The 22,543-nt window shown below is 54.9% G+C and overlaps 1 protein-coding gene across 1 annotated transcript in view; it reads left to right on the forward strand.

The window, feature by feature from the left end:
- Nucleotides 1-464: 464 nt before the first annotated feature.
- LOC144675727 (soluble guanylate cyclase 88E-like) overlaps nt 465-22,543 on the forward strand; it is a 34,666-nt gene continuing 12,587 nt past the window's right edge. Inside the window, exons 1-9 of the mRNA XM_078536347.1 lie at nt 465-503; nt 2,627-2,778; nt 4,371-4,503; nt 8,652-8,826; nt 11,143-11,492; nt 12,683-12,795; nt 17,364-17,432; nt 18,328-18,457; nt 21,319-21,465. Of these exons, the coding sequence (XP_078392473.1) occupies nt 465-503; nt 2,627-2,778; nt 4,371-4,503; nt 8,652-8,826; nt 11,143-11,492; nt 12,683-12,795; nt 17,364-17,432; nt 18,328-18,457; nt 21,319-21,465 (1,308 nt within the window). The remainder of the gene's footprint in view (nt 504-2,626; nt 2,779-4,370; nt 4,504-8,651; nt 8,827-11,142; nt 11,493-12,682; nt 12,796-17,363; nt 17,433-18,327; nt 18,458-21,318; nt 21,466-22,543) is intronic.

A 22,543-nucleotide genomic window follows, 5' to 3' on the forward strand; every position in this document is an offset into this window, starting at 1 on the left:
GAATTATTTTGACGAAGACACCCCCTGTTATTAAACAGGAGCTGGCCCCAAACTCCAAACAACGGCCAATTAATCAGTGGCTCGAGGGAGAAGTTGGCCAAGAGGAAGATCTCCACCATCTTCTTCCCTAAATATTATTAATCACCCGTTCGATAAATAATTAGGGTGGCGTCCACGATGGCGCTAAAGTGCACATTGTCTGGGAAAGGAGATTACATAAAAGAATCGCATATTCCACAGAGGATGGTGTTCTAGGCCTCACCGGGACCATTAAATGCCTTTCGCCGCTTTCTTTCGTCAAAACCTTGACCTTAATGTTGGTTGAACTGTTAAAAATGATCGATGCTTGGCCTTTTCCAATGGTCTTTTTCTGCCCCTAAGGTATGGAATATGCACGTAGAGTGTTATGAGGCCTACTCGGTTGCTAGGGCAACCCAGAGGCTGAGCGCTTGTTTTCCAGGCCGATGGCGACACCTCCGGCCTACACCGTTGTCGATGGACTGGTAACCCAGAGAGCCAGGGTAACGCACTGGGGACCGGGGTTCGAACACCAACACGGCAGCTGGTGGAATTTGAGTTCAATAAAAATCTGGAATTAAAAGTCGGACGGCGACCATGAAATCCATTGTCGACTGTTGTTAAAAACAACAACCTGGTTCACTCATGCTCCTTTAAGGGAAGGGAAATCTGCCGTCCTTACCCAGTCTGGCCTACACGTGACTCCAGACCCCCACAGCCGCGTGGTTGACTCTTAAATGCCCCCCTCTGAGCAAGGGGCAGTTAGGGATGGGCAATAGATGCGACGCCCACATCCCGTGAATAAATCAAATGAAAACACGGTGGCTTCACTGGCTCAAGCCAAGGATGGCCTTAAGCGTTTGGCTTGGTGATTGCTGTTGGGAGGTTTGTGCTAAGGCCCTCCTCGCGTTCCACAGGGCTCCACCAACTTGGCCCAGAGGGACGTTCAAGGCCATATCGGCCCTGCCCCATCGCTAGACCTCAATAAGTCACCATCAGGGACCTCTTTTGAGAGGGAGTCTCTCCAGTGGGGACCCCTTTTAAAGAGGGAGTCTCTCCATCAGGGACCCCTTTTAAAGAGGGAGTCTCTCTGTCAGAGACCCGTGTTAAAGAGGGAGTCTCTCTGTCAGGCACCCTGTTTAAAGAGGGAGTCTCTCTGTCAGGCACCCTGTTTAAAGAGGGAGTCTCTCTGTCAGGCACCTGTGTTAAAGAGGGAGTGTCTCCACTGGGGACCCCTTTTAAAGAGGGAGTCTCTCCGTCAGGGACCCTGTTTAAAGAGGGAGTCTCTCCATCAGGGACCCTTTTAAAGAGGGAGTCTCTCCGTCAGGGACCCTTTTAAAGTGGGAGTCTCTCCGACAGAGACCCTGTTTAAAGGGGGAGTCTCTCCGTCAGGGACCCCTTTTAAAGAGGGAGTCTCTCCATCAGGGACCCTGTTTAAAGAGGGAGTCTCTCCATCGGGGACCCCTGTTAAAGAGGGAGTCTCTCCGTCAGGAACCCCTTTTAAAGAGGGAGTCTCTCCGACAGGGACCCTGTTTAAAGGGGGAGTCTCTCCGACAGGGACCCTGTTTAAAGGGGGAGTCTCTCCGTCAGGGACCCCTTTTAAAGAGGGAGTCTCTCCATCAGGGACCCCTGTTAAAGAGGGATTCTCTCCACCAGGGACCCTGTTTAAAGAGGGAGTCTCTCCATCAGGGACCCTTTTAAAGAGGGATTCTCTCCATTGGAGGTGATGTCAGGAAACACTCCTACACACCGAGGGGAGGGCAAATCTGGAACTCTCTACCCCCACAAAAACGTCGTTGAGGTCGGGGTGGTCAATTGAAAATGCTAAACCTCGGATATATCTTGGTTGGGTAAGGGGATTAAGGGTCTTGGTGGAGCAAAGGTGGAGTTAAGGTGCTAAACAGCCATGGTTTCGGTGAATGGACAAACAGCTCAATGGGTTCCTCCTGCTCCAAGAGCAGGGAGGTTATGCTGGAACTGTATAAAACGCTGGTTAGGCCACAACTGGAGTACTGCGTGCAGTTCTGGTCGCCACATTATAGGAAGGATGTGATTGCACTGGAGAGGGTGCAGTGGAGATTTACCAGGATGCTGCCTGGGCTGGAGGGTCTGAGCTATGAGGAAAGATTGGATAGACTGGGGTTGTTTTCCTTGGAGCTGCGAAGGTTGAGAGGGGACCTGATAGAGGTGTATAAAATTATGAGTGGCACAGATAGGGTGGATAGGAAGGCACTTTTTCCATTAGTAGAGGGGTCAATATCCAGGGGGCATAGATTTAAGGTAAGAGGTAGAAGGCTAAGAGGGGAGTTGACAATTTTTTTCACCCAGAGGGTGGTGGGAGTCTGGAACTCACTGCCTGAAAGGGTGGTCGAGTCAGAAACTCTCGTAACATTTAAGAAGTATTTAGATATTCACTTGTGTTGCAATAGCCTCCAGGGCTATGGGCCAAGCGCTGGAAAATGGGATGAGTGTCGTCAGATCTTTGTTGACCAGCACGGACAGGATGGGCCGAATGGCCTCCTTCTGTGCTGTAAACGTCTATGAGTCCATGTGCTCCCCCGTGTTCAACCTCAAGCCCCTGCTAATGGTCGTTTCCCCCTGTGCCAAGGTGAAGGACCCTCCGGGCCTGAAGATGTACGGTTTGTACCTGGAGGCAGTGAACGATTATATCAATGAATTGTACGGCGAGGATGTCTGGAGACTCATCGAGGCGAGAGCTGAGATCCCCCACCTCAAATTCGTCAAGCATCAGATGTACAAGTAAGGAGACAAGGGGCTCGAGAAAGAGGGCAAAAAACTCCTCAATCTCAGAGAATTGTCCTCCTCTCTCGGCCCGATAGGACAGGCCAGTCTGTTCCTGTGGGATTCGCACATTCCGGAACAGTCTCAAATAAACCTTCATTGTAGCGTTAGAATATTAACATGAACGCAGAGACTCGACTGAGGCTGTACTGTTGGGACAGAGTAGAGGGAGCTTTACTCTGTATCTAACCCCGTGCTGTACCTGTCCTGGGAGTGTTTGATGGGGACAGTGTAGAGGGAGCTTTACTCTGTATCTAACCCCGTGCTGTACCTGTCCTGGGAGTGTTTGATGGGGACAGTGTAGAGGGAGATTTACTCTGTATCTAACCCCGTGCTGTACCTGTCCTGGGAGTGTTTGATGGGGACAGTGTAGAGGGAGCTTTACTCTGTATCTAACCCCGTGCTGTACCTGTCCTGGGAGTGTTTGATGGGGACAGTGTAGAGGGAGCTTTACTCTGTATCTAACCCCGTGCTGTACCTGTCCTGGGAGTGTTTGATGGGGACAGTGTAGAGGGAGCTTTACTCTGTATCTAACCCCGTGCTGTACCTGTTCTGGGAGTGTTTGATGGGGACGGTGTAGAGGGAGCTTTACTCTGTATCTAACCCCGTGCTGTACCTGTCCTGGGAGTGTTTGATGGGGACGGTGTAGAGGGAGCTTTACTCTGTATCTAACCCCGTGCTGTACCTGTCCTGGGAGTGTTTGATGGGGACGGTGTAGAGGGAGCTTTACTCTGTATCTAACCCCGTGCTGTACCTGTCCTGGGAGTGTTTGATGGGGACAGTGTAGAGGGAGCTTTACTCTGTATCTAACCCCGTGCTGTACCTGTCCTGGGAGTGTTTGATGGGGACGGTGTAGAGGGAGCTTTACTCTGTATCTAACCCCGTGCTGTACCTGTCCTGGGAGTGTTTGATGGGGGACGGTGTAGAGGTAATGAGTGGGGCCCCAATCTTTTATCTCTGACTAAGATATGAGGGTCTTCCAAGCTCACATAACCAGTAGGCTGCATGTTGCATCTCCTAGCAATCATCAACAGCATTGTTAAAGGCCCCTCCATCTCTCCCTATCTCTGTAACCTCCCCCAGCCCCTACACCCCTCCCTATCTCTGTAACCTCCTCCAGCCCCTACAACCCTCCGAGATCTCTGCGCTCCTCCAATTCCAACCTCTTGCGCATCCCCCGATTCCCATCGCTCCACCACCATTGGCGGCCGTGCCTTCAGCTGCCTGGGGGGCCCTGAGCTCTGGAATCCCCTCCCTAAACCTCTCCGCGCTCCTCACCCCCCACTCTCTCCCTCTCTCTCACACATTCTCTCCCTCTCTCTCTCTCCCTCTCTGTCTCTCTCTCCTCCTTTAAGACGCTCCTTAAAACCGACCTCATTGACTGAGCCTTTGGTCACCCTGTCCCTAACATCTCCTCTTGTGGTCTGGGGTCAGGTGCTGTCTGATAACGCTGCTGTGAAGCACCCTGGGATGTTGTACTGCGTTCCAGGCTCTATGTAAATGCAAGTTCGTGTTCTGGTGCCAGTTCCATCGTCTTAACTCTCCTGCAGTGACAATCTCATTCTGAGGATGGCGAAAGCAGCGGGTGAGGTGCTGGGGAAGAACCACGATGAGCTGATGTACGCATTTGGTGTCTACATGGTGAAGAGAATTGGTAACTATGGCTACGAGAGAATTCTCAAGGTGAGGGTCCGTCCTCATCTGCACTTGTGCAGCTAAGAGGCCCCAGAGACTTAATGATAGATTAAAGCTGAGAGACTCACCTACTCCCACTCCCCACAGTCCAATATCCCACTCCCCACAGTCCGATATCCAGATCACCCACAGTCCGATATCCCACTCCCCACAGTCCAATACCCCACTCCCCCAGTCTGATACCCCACTCTCACAGTCCGATATCCCACTCCCCCAGTCCGATATCCCACTCCCCCAGTCCGATATCCCACTCCCCCAGTCCGATATCCCACTCCCCCAGTCCGATATCCCACTCCCCCAGTCCGATATCCCACTCCACAAGTCCGATATCCCACACCCCCAGTCCAATATCCCACTCTCACAGTCCAATATCCCACTCCCCACAGTCCGATATCCCACTCCCCCAGTCCAATAACCCACTCCCCACAGTCCGATATCCCACTCCCCCAGTCCAATATCGCACTCCCCACAGTCCGATATCCCACTCCCCACGGTCCGATATCCCACTCCCCCAGTCCAATATCTCACTCCCCACAGTCCGATATCCCACTCCCCACAGTCCGATATCCCACTCCCCCAGTCCGATATCCCACTCTCACAGTCCAATATCTCACTCCCCCAGTCCGATATCCCACTCTCACAGTCCAATATCCCACTCCCCCGGTCCGATATCCCACTCCTCCAGTCCAATATCCCACTCTCACAGTCTGATACCCCACTCCCCCAGTCCGATATCCCACTCTCACAGTCCGATATCCCACTCCCCCCAGTCCGATATCCCACTCCCCCAGTCCGATATCCCACTCCCCCAGTCCAATATCTCACTCCCCCAGTCCGATATCCCACTCTCACAGTCCAATATCCCACTCCCCCAGTCCGATATCCCACTCTCATAGTCCAATATCCCACTCCCCAGTCCGATATCCCACTCTCACAGTCCGATATCCCACTCCCCCGGTCCGATATCCCACTCCCCCCAGTCCGATATCCCTCTACCCCCCAGTCCGATATCCCACTCCCCTCATTGTGATATCCCACTCCCCGCAGTCCGATATCCCACTCCCCCAGTCCATATCCCACTCCCCACAGTCCGATATCCCACTCCCCCAGTCCAATATCGCACTCCCCACCATCCGATATCCCACTCCCCACAGTCCGATATCCCATTCCCCCAGTCCAATATCTCACTCCCCACAGTCCGATATCCCACTCCCCACAGTCCGATATCCCACTCCCCCAGTCCGATATCCCACTCTCACAGTCCAATATCCCACTCCCCCGGTCCGATATCCCACTCCCCCAGTCCAATATCCCACTCTCACAGTCCGATATCCCACTCCCCTGGTCCGATATCCCACTCCCCCAGTCCAATATCCCACTCTCACAGTCTGATACCCCACTCCCCCAGTCCGATATCCCACTCTCACAGTCCAATATCCCACTCCCCCCAGTCCGATATCCCACTCCCCCAGTCCAATATCCCACTCCCCCAGTCCAATATCTCACTCCCCCAGTCCGATATCCCACTCTCACAGTCCAATATCCCACTCCCCCAGTCCGATATCCCACTCTCATAGTCCAATATCCCACTCCCCAGTCCGATATCCCACTCTCACAGTCCGATATCCCACTCCCCCGGTCCAATATCCCACTCCCCCCAGTCCGATATCCCTCTACCCCCCAGTCCGATATCCCACTCCCCTCATTGTGATATCCCACTCTCACAGTCCGATATCCCACTCCCCCAGTCCGATATCCCACTCCCCCAGTCTGATACCACACTCTCACAGTCCAATATCCCACTCCCCACAGTCCAATATCCCACTCTCACAGTCCAATATCCCACTCCCCCCAGTCCAATATCCCACTCTCACAGTCCAATATCCCACTCCCCCCAGTCCAATATCCCACTCCCCACAGTCCGATATCCCACTCCCCCAAGTCCGATATCCCACTCCCCACAGTCCGATATCCCACTCTCATAGTCCAATATCCCACTCCCCAGTCCGATATCCCATTCCCCCAGTCCAATATCCCACTCTCACAGTCCGATACCCCACTCTCACAGTCCGATACCCCACTCCCCCAGTCCGATATCCCACTCTCACAGTCCAATATCCCACTCCCCCAGTCCGATATCCCACTCTCATAGTCCAATATCCCACTCCCCCAGTCCGATATCCCACTCTCATAGTCCAATATCCCACTCCCCTCATTGTGATATCCCACTCTCACAGTCCGATATCCCACTCCCCCAGTCCAATATCCCACTCCCCCAGTCTGATACCACACTCTCACAGTCCAATATCCCACTCCCTACAGTCCAATATCCCACTCTCACAGTCCAATATCCCACTCCTCCCAGTCCAATATCCCACTCTCACAGTCCAATATCCCACTCCCCCCAGTCCAATATCCCACTCCCCACAGTCCGATATCCCACTCCCCCAAGTCCGATATCCCACTCCCCCAGTCCGATATCCCACTCCCCCAGTCCAATATCCCACTCTCACAGTCCGATATCCCACTTTCACAGTCCGATATCCCACTCCCCCAGTCCGATATCCCACTCTCATAGTCCAATATCCCACTCCCCAGTCCGATATCCCACTCTCACAGTCCGATATCCCACTCCCCCGGTCCGATATCCCACTCCCCAAGTCCGATATCCCACTCCCCCAGTCCGATATCCCACTCCCCCAGTCCAATATCCCACTCCCCGGTCCGATATCCCACTCTCACAGTCCGATATCCCACTCCCCCGGTCCGATATCCCACTCCCCCCAGTCCGATATCCCACTATCCCCCAGTGCAATATCCCACTCCCCCAGTGCGATTTCCCACTCCCCTCATTGTGATATCCCACTCCCCCAGTCCGATATCCCACTCCCCCCAGTCCGATATCCCACTCCACTCATTGTGATATCCCACAAGTGTGAGTGGGAGTGTGAGTGTTCAGCGATGATGGAAACACTCTCATCGCTCTCCGAACTGTCGCCACTCACTGTGAACACGTCTGGATTCTGTATTATAAAAATAACATTGAGACACTGGAGAAGCTGCAAATAAAGATTGACAGGGACGATACCAGAACGGAAAGGTTACAACCATCAGGAAAGGCTGAACAGGCCGGGGCTCTTTTCTCTAGAGAAGAGGAGGCTGAGGGGGTGACCCGATCGAGGTCTTTAAAATTCTGGAAGGGTTTCGATATGGTCGACGTAGAGAAGATGTTTCCACTTGTGGGGGATGCAGACCAGAACTAGGGGGGGGTCATCAATATAAGACAGTCACTGATAAATCCGATGGGGAATTCAGGAAAAACATCTTTACCCACGGGGAGCGGGGAGAATGTGGGACTCGCTCCCATGGGGAGTGGGGAGAATGTGGGACTCGCTCCCACGGGGAGTGGGGAGAATGTGGGACTCGCTCCCACGGGGAGTTGGGAGAATGTGGGACTCGCTCCCACGGGGAGCGGGGAGAATGTGGGACTCGCTCCCACGGGGAGAGCAGGGAGAATGTGGGACTCGCTCCCACGGGGAGCGGGGAGAATGTGGGACTCGTTCCCACGGGGAGCGGGGAGAATGTGGGACTCGCTCCCGCGGGGAGTGGGGGAGAATGTGGGACTCGCTCCCACGGGGAGTGGGGGAGAATGTGGGACTCGCTCCCACGGGGAGCGGGGAGAATGTGGGACTCGCCCCCACAGGGAGAATGTGGGACTCGCTCCCACGGGGATGGGGAGAATGTGGGACTCGCTCCCACGGGGAGTGGGGGAGAATGTGGGACTCGCTCCCACGGGGAGCGGGGAGAATGTGGGACTCGCTCCCACGGGGAGTGGGGGAGAATGTGGGACTCGCTCCCACGGGGAGTGGCCGAGGTGAATAGCAGAGATGGTTTGAAGGTGGGGGGGAAGCTGGATAAACACATGAGGGAGAAAGGAATAGAAGGATATGGTGATGGGGGGGGGAGATGAAGAGGGGGGTGGGAGGAGCAGAAACGACAGCAGGGAGCAGAGGGGCTGAGTGGTCTCTCCACCCCTTGCTTTCCCTCACGATCTTTCTTCTCTGTCTCCCTGTCTTTGCTGCTCGCCTCCCCTCGTCCCCCCGACCCCTTTCCTCCCCCTCCCCCCACCCTGACAGGTCCTGGGCCGCAACGTCCGCGACTTCATCAACGAGCTGGACAACCTGCACGAGTACTTCCGCTTCTCCTTCCCCAAGGTGCAGCCGCCCAGCTTCTGCGTGGAGGAGGAGTGCGAGACCAGCCTGACCCTCCACTACCGCAGCACCCGCAAAGGCTTCACCCAGTTCGTCAAGGGTAAGGTGGCGCCGAGCGATCCTGGGCTGCCAGGAGCTCGGCCCCTCAAAGGGTGAGGCTGAGCGGGGAGCTGGGGGGAGGGGGGAGGGGGTGGGGAGGGTGGGGGAGGGGGTGGGGGTGGTAGGATGGGAGACCCTCTCAGGCGCCCCGGACAACCGTGGCTAACCTTCAAAACAAGCGCAAGCTGGGCAGCAGCGAGCGAGGCCATTCAGCCCGTTGCGTCGGTGATAGCCCGCAAGTAGCCATCCAACCTAATCCCAAGTCCCAGGTCGTGGCCCCGAGCCCTATACGTTACAGTTAGTGGACACCCAAACGTTTCTCCGGAGCAACAAGGGATTTCTGCCTCTGCCACATATTCAGGCAGTGAATTCAGATCCCACCACCCTCTGGGTGAAAATATTTCCCCTCCCATCCTGTCCAATTACTTGAATTTCGACCAGAGCAGGTCAGAGGCTGGGAATCCTGCGGAGAGTAACTCACCTCCTGACTCCCCAAAGCCTGTCCACCATCTACAAGGCACAAGTCAGGAGTGTGATGGAATACTCTCCACTTGCCCTGGATGAGTGCAGCTCCAACAACTCAAGAAGCTCGACACCATCCAGGACAAAGCAGCCCCGCTTGATCGGCACCCCAACCACAAACATTCACTCCCTCCACCACCGACGCACAGCAGCAGCAGTGTGTGTACCATCTACAAGGTGCACTGCAGCAACTCACCAAGGCTCCTTCGACAGCGCCGCCCAAACCCACGACCTCTACCATCTAGAAGGACAAGGGCAGCAGACACATGGGGAACACCACCACCTGGAAGTTCCCCTCCGAGCCACTCACCATCCTGACTTGGAAATATATCGGCCGTTCCTTCACTGTCGCTGGGTCAAAATCCTGGAGCTCCCTCCCTAACAGCACGGTGGGTATACCACACTGTTGGAGGGTCAGTACTGAGGGAGCGCCACACTGTTGGAGGGTCAGTACTGAGGGAGCGCCATACTGTTGGAGGGTCAGTACTGAGGGAGCGCCGCACTGTCGGAGGGTCAGTACTGAGGGAGCGCCGTACTGTCGGAGGGGTAGTACTGAGGGAGCGTCGCACTGTCGGAGGGTCAGTACTGAGGGAGCACCGCACTGTCGGAGGGTCAGTACTGAGGGAGCGCCGTACTGTCGGAGGGTCAGTACTGAGGGAGCGCCGTACTGTCGGAGGGTCAGTACTGAGGGAGTGCCGCACTGTCGGAGGGTCAGTACTGAGGGAGCGCCGCACTGTCGGAGGGTCAGTACTGAGGGAGCGCCGTACTGTCGGAGGGTCAGTACTGAGGGAGTGCCGCACTGTCGGAGGGTCAGTACTGAGGGAGCGCCGCACTGTCGGAGGGTCAGTACTGAGGGAGCGCCGCACTGTCGGAGGGTCAGTACTGAGGGAGCGCCGTACTGTCGGAGGGTCAGTACTGAGGGAGTGCCGCACTGTCGGAGGGTCAGTACTGAGGGAGCGCCGCACTGTCAGTGGTGTTGTCTTTCGGATGAGACATGAAAGTCAGGCCTGTCTGTCCTTCAGGTGAATGCTCAAGTCCCCACATCAGCGATTGGGTTTATATTCCCTGGAGTTTAGAAGAGTGAGAGGGGATTTCATTGAAACCTACAAGGTTCGGAGGGGGTTGGACAGGGTGGACGCTGAGAGATTGTTTCCCGCTGGTCGGAGAATCTAACACACGGGAGGGGGGCACAGTCTCAGGATAAGGGGGCCGATTGTTTAGGGACTGAGATGAGGAGAAATTCCTTCACTCAAAGGGGTTGTGAATCTTTGGGAATTCTCTACCCCAGAGGGTTGTGGATGCTCCATTGTTGAGTATATTTAAGGCTGGGGATAGGTGGATATTTGGTCTCTCAGGGGATTAAGGGATATGGGGGAGCGGGCGGGAAAATGGAGTTGAAGGCCGAGGTCAGCCACGATGGTATAGAATGGCGGGGAAGGCTCGATGGGCTGAATGGCCTCCTCCGGCTCCCATTTCTTATGTTCGCAAAGAGCAACGGTGGGAGCGAGGTGTGGGGCGGTGGTCCTGGGGACCCCATACGCGCCCCTCAACCCAACGGCGCCAAGGAGGGAAGGTGAGCCTGGGTGGCTGCCGGTGGGATCTTTCTGTGCGAATAACAAAAAAAAAAGGAGGGCCACTTCCCTGGCCGGAAGGGAAGATGTTGTCGGGGAGCAAAGGGGGGAGGCCATTCAGCCCCACGAGACTTTCCCCACCGTTTGGTCAGCTCACGGCTTATCTCTCTCTCTCTCTCCCGCGCTGAACCGTCTCTCACTCTCGCTCCTTCCGACGTTGGCAGGGCAGCTGTCGCAGGTGGGAAGGCAGTTCTACAACACGGACATCGAGGTGGAGATCCTGTCCAAGGAGGAGACGGAGAAGATGACCTACGTGGTGTACCAGATGAACTTCGACAACGCGGCCTTCAAGCACCGCATGCCCCAGCTGAAGGCGGCGCCCGGCTACGAGAAGCTGCCCATGAAGAAGGGCATCATCTTCGACATGTTCCCCTTCAGCATGATCTTCCGCAGGGACATGACCATGTACCGGATCGGCGAGGGCCTCAAGGAGGTGTTCTCCGACCTGCAGGGCAAGAAGGTCGACGATGAATTCATCCTGGTCCGCCCCATGCTGGAGTTCAACTGGGACAATGTAAGTCAGGAGAGGGGGGGCTCCCATCCCGACCTGTACCTGTCCTGGGAGTGTTTGATGGGGACGGTGTAGAGGGAGCTTTACTCTGTATCTAACCCCGTGCTGTACCTGTCCTGGGAGTGTTTGATGGGGACGGTGTAGAGGGAGATTTACTCTGTATCTAACCCCGTGCTGTACCTGTCCTGGGAGTGTTTGATGGGGACGGTGTAGAGGGAGCTTTACTCTGTATCTAACCCCGTGCTGTACCTGTCCTGGGAATGTTTGATGGGGACAGTGTAGAGGGAGCTTTACTCTGTATCTAACCCCGTGCTGTACCTGTCCTGGGAATGTTTGATGGGGACAGTGTAGAGGGAGCTTTACTCTGTATCTAACCCCGTGCTGTACCTGTCCTGGGAGTGTTTGATGGGGACGGTGTAGAGGGAGCTTTACTCTGTATCTAACCCCGTGCTGTACCTGTCCTGGGAGTGTTTGATGGGGACGGTGTAGAGGGAGCTTTACTCTGTATCTAACCCCGTGCTGTACCTGTCCTGGGAGTGTTTGATGGGGACGGTGTAGAGGGAGCTTTACTCTGTATCTAACCCCGTGCTGTACCTGTCCCGGGTGTATCCTCGCTGCAACCATCTGGATTGGCTCCATATCCCTCGTACGGGAAAATCTATTGATCGATGGGTTAAAATGATGAATTAAACTGTCTGCTCCTGCTTTGTGTGGGGAGAGTTTCCACGCTTTTACCACCCTTGGTGTGAAGGAAGGTGTCCTGGTTTCCCTCCTGAGTCCCTGTCCCGAATTTTATGGCTTTCCCCCCTTGCCCAATGCTCCCAGCACCAGCGGGAAACATTTTCTCCCCATCTGCCTCATCGATCCCGTTCAGAATCCAAAAATCCTCAATCAACGTCACCCCCTCAGCCTTCGCTATTCCAAGGAATACAAGCTGGGTCTGTGTGACCTATCCACAGGATTTAACCCAGGGATCGTTCTGGTAAACCTGCACTGAACACCCTCCAAGGGGCGATTTACCCTTCTTGAGGGGCAGGGGGTCGGGGGTGGGGTAGAGCTGTTCACGGTGCGGGGGGATGGGCGAAGGGAGTTGGGCTGCGGCCTCTGCGCGGGCGGAGGGAAGGGTCAGCACTGGCGCGGAGGGGCTGAATGGCCGTTCGGTGACCGGCGTCTCTGCTCTCTTCCTGCGCCAGATCTACACGCACCTGAACAACGTCTTTGAGCTGATGTCCAAGGCCGTGGTGGAGAGCAAGCAGAAGGTCAGCCTGCTCAGGATGGACAAGGAGGACGAGAGCAAGGAGAAGAAGGAGAGCGGCACAGGTCAGCGTGAGTCAGAAACCTCCACCCACCCTCCGCTCATCGAGAGCCTGCGGTGCCCACTCAGCACACGGGCAGCCTGACAGTAACCCGCACGCCCCACCCAGCTCCTCATCCATGGTCGCTTCACAACAGTGTCCAAAGTCTGCTGCCAATTGTTTGCCACTCACCCCGTGCTGTACCTGTCCTGGGAGTGTTTGATGAGGACGGTGTAGAGGGAGCTTTACTCTGTATCTAACCCCGTGCTGTACCTGTCCTGGGAGTGTTTGATGGGGACAGTGTAGAGGGAGCTTTACTCTGTATCTAACCCCGTGCTGTACCTGTCCTGGGAGTGTTTGATGGGGACAGTGTAGAGGGAGCTTTACTCTGTATCTAACCCCGTGCTGTACCTGTCCTGGGAGTGTTTGAAGGGGACAGTGTAGAGGGAGCTTTACTCTGTATCTAACCCTGTGCTGTACCTGTCCTGGGAGTGTTTGATGGGGACAGTGTAGAGGGAGCTTTACTCTGTATCTAACCCTGTGCTGTACCTGTCCTGGGAGTGTTTGATGGGGACAGTGTAGAGGGAGCTTTACTCTGTATCTAACCCCGTGCTGTCCCTGTCCTGGGAGTGTTTGATGGGGACAGTGTAGAGGGAGCTTTACTCTGTATCTAACCCCGTGCTGTACCTGCCCTGGGAGTGTTTGATGTGGACAGTGTAGAGGGAGCTTTACTCTGTATCTAACCCCGTGCTGTACCTGTCCTGGGAGTGTTTGATGGGGACAGTGTAGAGGGAGCTTTACTCTGTATCTAACCCCGTGCTGTACCTGTCCTGGGAGTGTTTGAAGGGGACAGTGTAGAGGGAGCTTTACTCTGTATCTAACCCTGTGCTGTACCTGTCCTGGGAGTGTTTGATGGGGACAGTGTAGAGGGAGCTTTACTCTGTATCTAACCCCGTGCTGTACCTGTCCTGGGAGTGTTTGATGGGGGCAGTGTAGAGGGAGCTTTACTCTGTATCTAACCCCGTGCTGTACCTGTCCTGGGAGTGTTTGATGGGGACGGTGTAGAGGGAGCTTTACTCTGTATCTAACCCCGTGCTGTCCCTGTCCTGGGAGTGTTTGATGGAGACGGTGTTGAGTGTATCTAACCCCAGAACTTAATTCAGTCCAACTGCAGTGCCTCACCTGGCCAAACATCTGGCCAGGTGCCCGAACGTGAAGCATGTCTCACTGGATGGGGGTTTGGGTGGGGGGGTTGGTGGGGGTGGCGGGGGAGAGGCAAAGTGTGTGTCTTGGACCCCATATCCCAGTGAAAGGTTCTCACCTTGGGGAAAGGTTGGGCTGAGGGGTGGGTGGGGGCAACTGGGAAACAAGAAACCCTTTTTCTTCATCCACCAATGTCCAACATTTGGCCAATTGGGACTCCAGATGTGAGCAGTGGCTTTTTCGATTGGTTAAGTGAAAAGCCAGTGGCAGACTCGCCAGCGGGTCAGGTGGTGTCCAGTTTGGCTCGGTGAACTTTAACCTCTCTGTCGGGCCAATAAGCGGACGGGTCCCTTCCTTGACCACCTTGCCGTAGGCAATTTTTCGAAAGGTGTGTGTGCCTGTATTGTGCAGAAAATTATTTTCATACCATCGTAGAACAATTACAGCACAGGAGGAGGCCATTCAGCCCATCCTGCCAATGCTGGCTCTCTGAAAGACCAATTAGTTCCATTCTCCCACCACTGCTCTTTCACCCCATCTCCCTGCAAATTTTTCCCCTTCGAGTATTTACCCGATTCTCCCCCTTTTGAAAGTTCCTATTGAATCTGCTCCCGCCGCCCTTTCAGGCAGCGCCTTCCAGATCACAACAACTCCCTGTGTTTATTTATTAAAAACAAACTCTCCTCATCTCCCCCTCTGGTTCTTTCCCCGATTCTCTTCAATCTGTGTCCCCCACTCTGGTTACCGACCCTCCTGCCCAGTGGAAACAGTTTCTCCTCATTTACTCCGTCCAAACCCCCTTCCTGATTCCGAACGCCTCGATTCAATCTCCCCCTTAACCTTCTCCGCTCTGAGGAGAACAATCCCAGCTTCTCCCAGTCTCTCCACACGAACTGAAGTCCCCTCATCCCGGGTCCCATTCGGGGTAAATCTCCCTCCGCACCCTTCACCGAGGCCCTTGACCTCCTCACTGAAAAATTCCACTGGTCAATAGGGTCAGTCTCTGAGTGTTTGGTAGACACCATTGTTCTGCCCTCTGCATTGAGTGGGGGATAGGTACGCGGTACAGCCAGTGTGACACAGACCCTGGGTATCTGGATGTGTCTCCACAGAAGAGGACAACAGCGACGGGCAGCAGGGCACGGACCAGGAGTACGTGAGTGGAACTCTGTCACAGAAAAACGTCAGCACCTTGGCAGCGCAAGACATCGAGCTTCTCGCTTTCCAAACTGTCACAGGTGAGGCGCGCAGGTTGTCAAGGCCGTTCGAGGGTGGAGGAGGGGACTCGGTGTCGGTGGGGAGGAGGGGATTGAAGCCAGGCTTTCCTGAACCCTCTTTGCCCGGGGTGGGATTGGGTGACCTTCCACCCGGTGATCCGGACACCAGAACCTGATCCAGATTTATATCCCGGGTCCCGTTCACCCAGCACCCAAACCGGCAACAACCCCATCCCAAAATTCTCCATCCTCGAGTTCAACTCCCTCCTCACACCCCTCCCTATCTCTGTAACCCCTTCCAGCCCCTACACCCCCTCCCTATCTCTGTAACCCCCTCCAGCCCCTACACCCCTCCCTATCTGTGTAACCTCCTCCAGCACCTACACCCCTCCCTATCTCTGTAACCTCCTCCAGCCCCTACACCCCTCCCTATCTCTGTAACTTCCTCCAGCCCCTACACCCCTCCCTATCTCTGTAACCTCCTCCAGCCCCTACACCCCTCCCTATCTCTGTAACCTCCTCCAGCCCCTACACTCCTCCCTATCTCTGTAACCTCCTCCAGCCCCTACACCCCTCCCTATCTCTGTAACCTCCTCCAGCCCCTACAACCCTCCTATCTCTGTAACCTCCTCCAGCCCCTACAACCCTCCCTATCTCTGTAACCTCCTCCAGCCCCTACACCCCTCCCTATCTCTGTAACCTCCTCCAGCCCCTACACCCCTCCCTATCTCTGTAACCTCCTCCAGCCCCTACACCCTGCCTATCTCTGTAACCTCCTCCAGCCCCCATGCCCCTCCCTATCTCTGTAACCTCCTACACCTCTCCCTATCTCTGTAACCTCCTCCAGCCCCTGCACCCCTCCCTATCTCTGTAACCTCCTCCAGCCCCTGCACCCCTCCCTATCTCTGTAACGTCCTCCAGCCCCTGCACCCCTCCCTATCTCTGTAACCTCCTCCAGCCCCTACACCCCTCCCTATCTCTGTGACCTCCACCAGCCCCTACACCCCTCGCTATCTCTGTAGCCTCCTCCAGCCCCTACACCCCTCCCTATCTCTGTAACCTCTTCCAGCCCCTACACCCCTCCCTATCTCTGTAACCTCCTCCAGCACCTACACCCCTCCCTATCTCTGTAACCTCCTCCAGACCTACACCCCTCCCTATCTCTGTAACCTCCTCCAGCCCCACACCCCTCCCTATCTCTGTAACCTCCTCCAGCCCCTACACCCCTCCCTATCTTTGTAACCTCCTCCAGCCCCTACACCCCTCCCTATCTCTGTAACCTCCTCCAGCCCCTACACCCCTCCCTATCTCTGTAACCTCCTCCAGCCCCTACACCCCTCCCTATCTCTGTAACCTCCTCCAGCCCCTACACCCCTCCCTATCTCTGTAACCTCCTCCAGCCCCTACACCCCTCCCTATCTCTGTAACCTCCTGGCATCTTGGGATGTTGTATTATGTTCACGGTGCTATATAAATGCAAGTCGTTGTATGTTTTCTTACTGGGTTGTTCAGAGCAGGAGGTCCCAGACTTTTGCATGCTGGGCAGTGCCTAGATAACTGGTCTGGAGCCGGGCAGCTGAAGGAGCGGGCGGTGAGGGACTGGCATTGGGGGTGGGGTGCGGAGGAGGAGGTGGGTCAGTACATAGATAAAGTTGGGAGTCCCCTGCGTCTTGGGGTTAAAGTTCAGCTAATGCCCCCTGCTCCTGACCCCCCCCCACCACCCCACCGTGTCTAGCGCACGCGTGCGGCTGGTGGACCGGGAGGGGAATCGCGGCTCAGCTGCGATGCCTCACACAGTCGAATAGCCCATCCACGGGGCGAGGTGGCTCGAGGGGCTGCGGGGAGGGGGGGTTGCTATGCCCCAGTAATCGCGGGTACCTCCAGAGGGGAGGAGGAAACAGGGCCGACAATGTGGGGCAGGGAGGGGGCGGTTGCAGGTGGCACCCTGGGGCATGGGTGGAATGGGAAGCGGGGCACCCTCGGGAGCCCGAGCTGACGCGGGGGGAGCGTTTCCCACAGGCCGCTGCTTAACCTTTGTTCGCTTCCACTCCTCACCCCACCCTTCCCCTCGCCCCTCCACCCACCCACTCCCCCCTCCACCGAACAGGTCGATGCAGCGACACCATCTTCGAGGACATGAGGGAACCCCCGAAGAAACCCCTACACCTGAAGGGCCAGATGAAGTACGTGCCCCAGTGGGACTCGCTCATCTTCCTGGGAACGCCCATGTGAGTCCGGCTTCTGCAGCGCCAGCGCGGGATCGGACTGTGCCCAGCCCAGCACCGCGTTGCCCCGGTTTGAAAGGATCTGGGATTTTGGCGGTGTGGAGGGGGTTAGGGTCGAGGACAGGCTCTGCACGTGGAGGGCGAGGCAGGGCCGGAAGGAGTCGGTGTTCCTGCACGAGGGTAAAACCTCCCCTCGGACACCAGGGCCGTACGGGGTGGCCAGGATCATTTAAAACACTGAGTGTTCTGTAGGTGAGGAGCTGTCACTGAGACACAACCACACACTCACTCACACTCTCACACTCTCACACACTCACACACACACACACACACTCACACCCACACACCCACACACACACACACACACACACACACTTACACACTCACACACCCACACACACTCACTCAGACACTCACACCCACACAGACACCCACACTCACTCACACACACACTCACACCCACTCACTCTCACACTCACACAGACATCCACACTCACTCACACTCTCTCTCTCTCTCACACACACACACACACACACACACACTCTCACACACTCACAGACACTCACAGACACTCACACTCATATACACAGACACACACACTCATACACCCACACACACTCTCTCTCACACACTCTCTCTCACACACACACACACACACTCACATACTCAAACACACACACACACAGCCTCTTTGGGCGAATAGTTTTGCCAATTGAAGTGAGAGGGTCAAAGGCCAGGTGGCGTCTGTCGGTTTGGGTCTTGGGCACCTCAGGAGAGGAGGGGGCCTGGGTTAGAAAGCCAGGGGGTTTATTTATCCAGCTACAGCGGGATGGTTGGTATTTGATTACAACCGGAGCTTGGTTGTCCGAACTGAAACGCTGGCTGATTCTCATGCAGAATCGAGACGGTGGAGGACATGATTAAAATGGGGGTGTACGTCAACGATTTGAACCTGCACGATTCAAGTCGTGAGCTAATCCTGGCTGGAACCCAGCAATCGGCTGAACTGCAGCTCGCGCTGGATCAGGTGAGTGTTAAACCATCACCAGAACAAACATTTATTTCTCTTTCTCTTTAGCAGGAGGCCATTCAGCCCCTCTCGAGCCTGTTACACCTGAACAGGAGGAGGCCATTCAGCCCCTCTTGAGCCTGTTACACAGGAACAGGAGGAGGCCATTCAGCCTCTCATCAGCCTTACACAGGAACAGGAGGAGGCCATTCAGCCCCTCTCGAGCCTGTTACACAGGAACAGAAGGAGGCCATTCAGCCCCTCTCGAGCCTGTTACACAGGAACAGGAGGAGGCCCATTCAGCCCCTCCAGCCTGTCCCAGCATTCAATCAAATCATGGTTGCTCTGTAGCTTAACTCCATGTGCCCACTTTGGGTGTAACCCTTGGTCAACAGGAATCTGTCCATCTCAGATTTGAAATTTCCAATTGACCCCCCCCGACCCCCGCAACTCCCACAGCGTCAGCAGCTTTTTGTAGGGGGGGGTGAGAGTTCCAGATTCCCACTCCCTCCTGTGTGTGCGTGTAAAGTGCTTCCTGACATCACCCCTGAACGGCCTGGCTCCCATTTTAAGGTTCTGCCCCCCTGTTCCGGAATCTCTCCCCATCCCGACCAGAGGAAATAGTTTCTCTCCATCGACCCGGTCGGATCCTTTAATCATCTTAAACCCCCTCGATTCGGTCACCCCTTCATCTCCCACCCTCAAGGGGATACAAGCCGAGTGTGTGTGTGTGTGACCCGCCCTCGGAGTTTAACCCTTTCAGCCCCGGGATGGTTCTGGTGCGTGATCAGGTCAGCAGGTGGTGGAATTAAAAGAGAGACGGAGAGAGTGAGAGAGAGAAGAGAAGGTGGGTAGGTTGGATTGAGGGAGACGGGGAGGAGGTGGGTAGGTTGGATTGAGGGAGACGGGGAGGAGGTGGGTAGGTTGGATTGAGGGAGACGGGGAGGAGGTGGGTAGGTTGGATTGAGGGAGACGGGGAGGAGGTGGGTAGGTTGGATTGAGGGAGACCGGGAGGAGGTGGGTAGGTTGGATTGAGGGAGACGGGGAGGAGGTGGGTAGGTTGGATTGAGGGAGACCGGGAGGAGGTGGGTAGGTTGGATTGAGGGAGACGGGGAGGAGGTGGGTAGGTGGGGATTGAGGGATACGGGGAGGAGGTGGGTAGGTTGGATAGAGGGAGACGGGGAGGAGGTGGGTAAGTTGGATTGAGGGAGACGGGGAGGAGGTGGGTAGATTGGATTGAGGGATATGGGGAGGAGGTGGGTAGGTTGGATTGAGGGATATGGGGAGGAGGTGGGTAGGTTGGATTGAGGGAGACGGGGAGGAGGTGGGTAGGTTGGATTGAGGGAGACGGGGTGGAGGTGGGTAGGTGGGGATTGAGGGATATGGGGAGGAGGTGGGTAGGTTGGATTGAGGGAGACAGGGTGGAGGTGGGTAGGTTGGATTGAGGGAGACGGGGAGGAGGTGGGTAGGTTGGATTGAGGGAGACCGGGAGGAGGTGGGTAGGTTGGATTGAGGGAGACCGGGAGGAGGTGGGTAGGTTAGATTGAGGGAGACGGGGAGGAGGTGGGTAGGTTGGATTGAGGGAGACGGGGAGGAGGTGGGTAGGTGGGGATTGAGGGATACGGGGAGGAGGTGGGTAGGTTGGATTGAGGGAGACGGGGAGGAGGTGGGTAAGTTGGATTGAGGGAGACGGGGAGGAGGTGGGTAGGTTGGATTGAGGGATATGGGGAGGAGGTGGGTAGGTTGGATTGAGGGATATGGGGAGGAGGTGGGTAGGTTGGATTGAGGGATATGGGGAGGAGGTGGGTAGGTTGGATTGAGGGAGACGGGGAGGAGGTGGGTAGGTTGGAAATAGGGATATGGGGAGGAGGTGGGTAGGTTGGATTGAGGGATATGGGGAGAAGGTGGGATTGAGAGGTTAAGTGTTAGGGGTTAGGGTTAGGGCTAGGGGTTAGGATTAGAGTTTAGGGTTAAGGGCTAGGGTTAGGATTAGAGTTTAGGGTTAGGGCTAGTGTTAGGGGTTAGGGTTAGGATTAGAGGTTAGGGTTAGGGTTAGTGTTAGGGGTTAGCGTAAGGGTTAGAGGTTAGGGTTAGGCCTAGGGTTAGAGTTATATTTTGGGTTAGGATTAGGATTAAAGTTTAGGGTTAATGTTGAGCGTTAGGGTTAGAGTTAGGGGTTAGGTTTAGAGTTAGGGGTTAGGGTTATGGCTAGGATTAGAGTTAGAATTAGTGTTTGGGTTAGGGTTAGTACTAGAGTTTAGGGTTACGGTTAGTGTTAGAGTTCAAGATGAGGGTTAGGGTTAGTGTTCAGGATTAGGGTTAAATTTAGAAATTAGGGTTAGGGTTAGTGTTCAGGTTTAGGGTTAAATTTAGAGATTAGGGTTAGGGTTAGTGTTCCAGAGTAGGGTTTGGGTTCAGGTTAGAGATTAGGGTTAGGGTTAGTGTTCAGGATTAGTTTTAGGGTTAGGGTTAGAGATTAGGGTTAGGTTTAGGGTTAGAGATTAGGGTTAGGGTTAGAGATTAGGGTTAGGGTTAGAGATTAGGGTTATGGTTAGTGGTCAGGGTTAGAGTTAGGGTTAGAGTTAGTGTTCAGGATTAGTGTTTAGGGTTAGGGTTAGGGGTAAAGATTAGGATTAGGGTTAATGTTCAGGATTAGGGTTAGGGTTAGGGTTAGGGTTAGGGTTAGGGTTAGGGTTAGAGATTAGAGTTAGGGTTAGAGATTAGGGTTAGGGTTAGGGTTAGGGTTAGAGTCTGAGTTTAGGATTACGGTTAGGGTTAGGGTTAGGGTTAGGATTAGGTTTCGGGTTCAGGGTTGGGGTTAGGAATAACCCTAAAGCTGGTGATCAGTAAATCTTCCATCTGTGCACGTGATCCCACAGGAGCGACAGAAATACGGACAGTTACAGGAAATTATTAAGAAGCTGGATGAAGAGAAGAAAAGGGGAGACTCGTTGCTCTACGCCATGATCCCGAAAGCTGTTGCTGACCGTCTACGCAAAGGAGTCACCGCGCTGGAGACCTGTCAGGTTATAGGTTATATCCCACCGAATGTCCTCCGGAGTTCATCCCTTTCCTACAAACGTCTTTCCTTCAATCCCCGTCCTCCTGTCTTCACCTCTCTGAGCCTACGCACCGTTTCACACAGCACAGGAGGAGGCCATTCAGCCCATCATGCCTATTCCAGCTCTTGCTAGATCTATCCAACTAGTCCCACTGTCCCCCCTGCCGACCTGCTCTTTCCCCCATCGCCCTGCAGATTTTTCCCCTTCCTGTATTTATCCGATTCCCCCGCTTTTGATAGTTCCTATTGAATCTGCTTCCACCGCCCTTTCAGGCAGCGCCTTCTAGATCACAACAACTCGCTGTGTAAATAAAAAACAAATTCTCCTCATCTCCCCCTCTGGTTCTTTCCCCGATTCTCTTCAATCTGTGTCCCCCTCTGGTTACCGACCCTCCTGCCCAGTGGAAACAGTTTCTCCTTATTTACTCTGTCCAAACTTCCCTTCCTGATTCCGAACCCCTCGATTCAATCTCCCCCTTAACCTTCTCCGCTCTGAGGAGAACAATCCCAGCTTCTCCGAGTCTCCACATGAACTGAAGTCCCACATCCCTGCTCCCATTCGGGGTAAATCTCCCTCCCGCACCCTCTCCGAGTCCTTGACATCCTCCCTAAAGTGCGGGGCCCAGAATTGGACACCGTGCTCCAGCTGAGGCCTGAGGCCTAACCAGAGATTTATAAAAGGGTGTAGCCTAACGTCCGTGCTCTATTCTAACCCTCTGTTTATAAAACCCAGGATCCTGCATTCTTTATTTAATAGCTTCATCTTCTTATCCTGCGGATGTTAAAGTGATACAAGAAATAGATTCTGCTCCGAATCCAGTGACCTGCTGTGCAAATTTGTTTTGATTGGACAGGATGATGGTCAGATAAAATGCTGAGGATCAGCTGTGTCTCGGGGTCTCTCTCTCTCTCTCTCTCACCTCTGAGTCAGGAGGTGGTGGGTTCGAGTCCCCGCTCCAGAGACTCGAGCCTCATAATCTAGGCCAACACTCCCCAGTGCCAGTACTGAGGGAGCGCCGCACTGTCGGAGGGTCGGTACTGAG

This window comes from Cetorhinus maximus, unplaced genomic scaffold (genome assembly GCF_964194155.1).
Source record: "Cetorhinus maximus unplaced genomic scaffold, sCetMax3.hap1.1 HAP1_SCAFFOLD_1126, whole genome shotgun sequence".
Taxonomy (NCBI): Eukaryota; Metazoa; Chordata; class Chondrichthyes; order Lamniformes; family Cetorhinidae; genus Cetorhinus; species Cetorhinus maximus.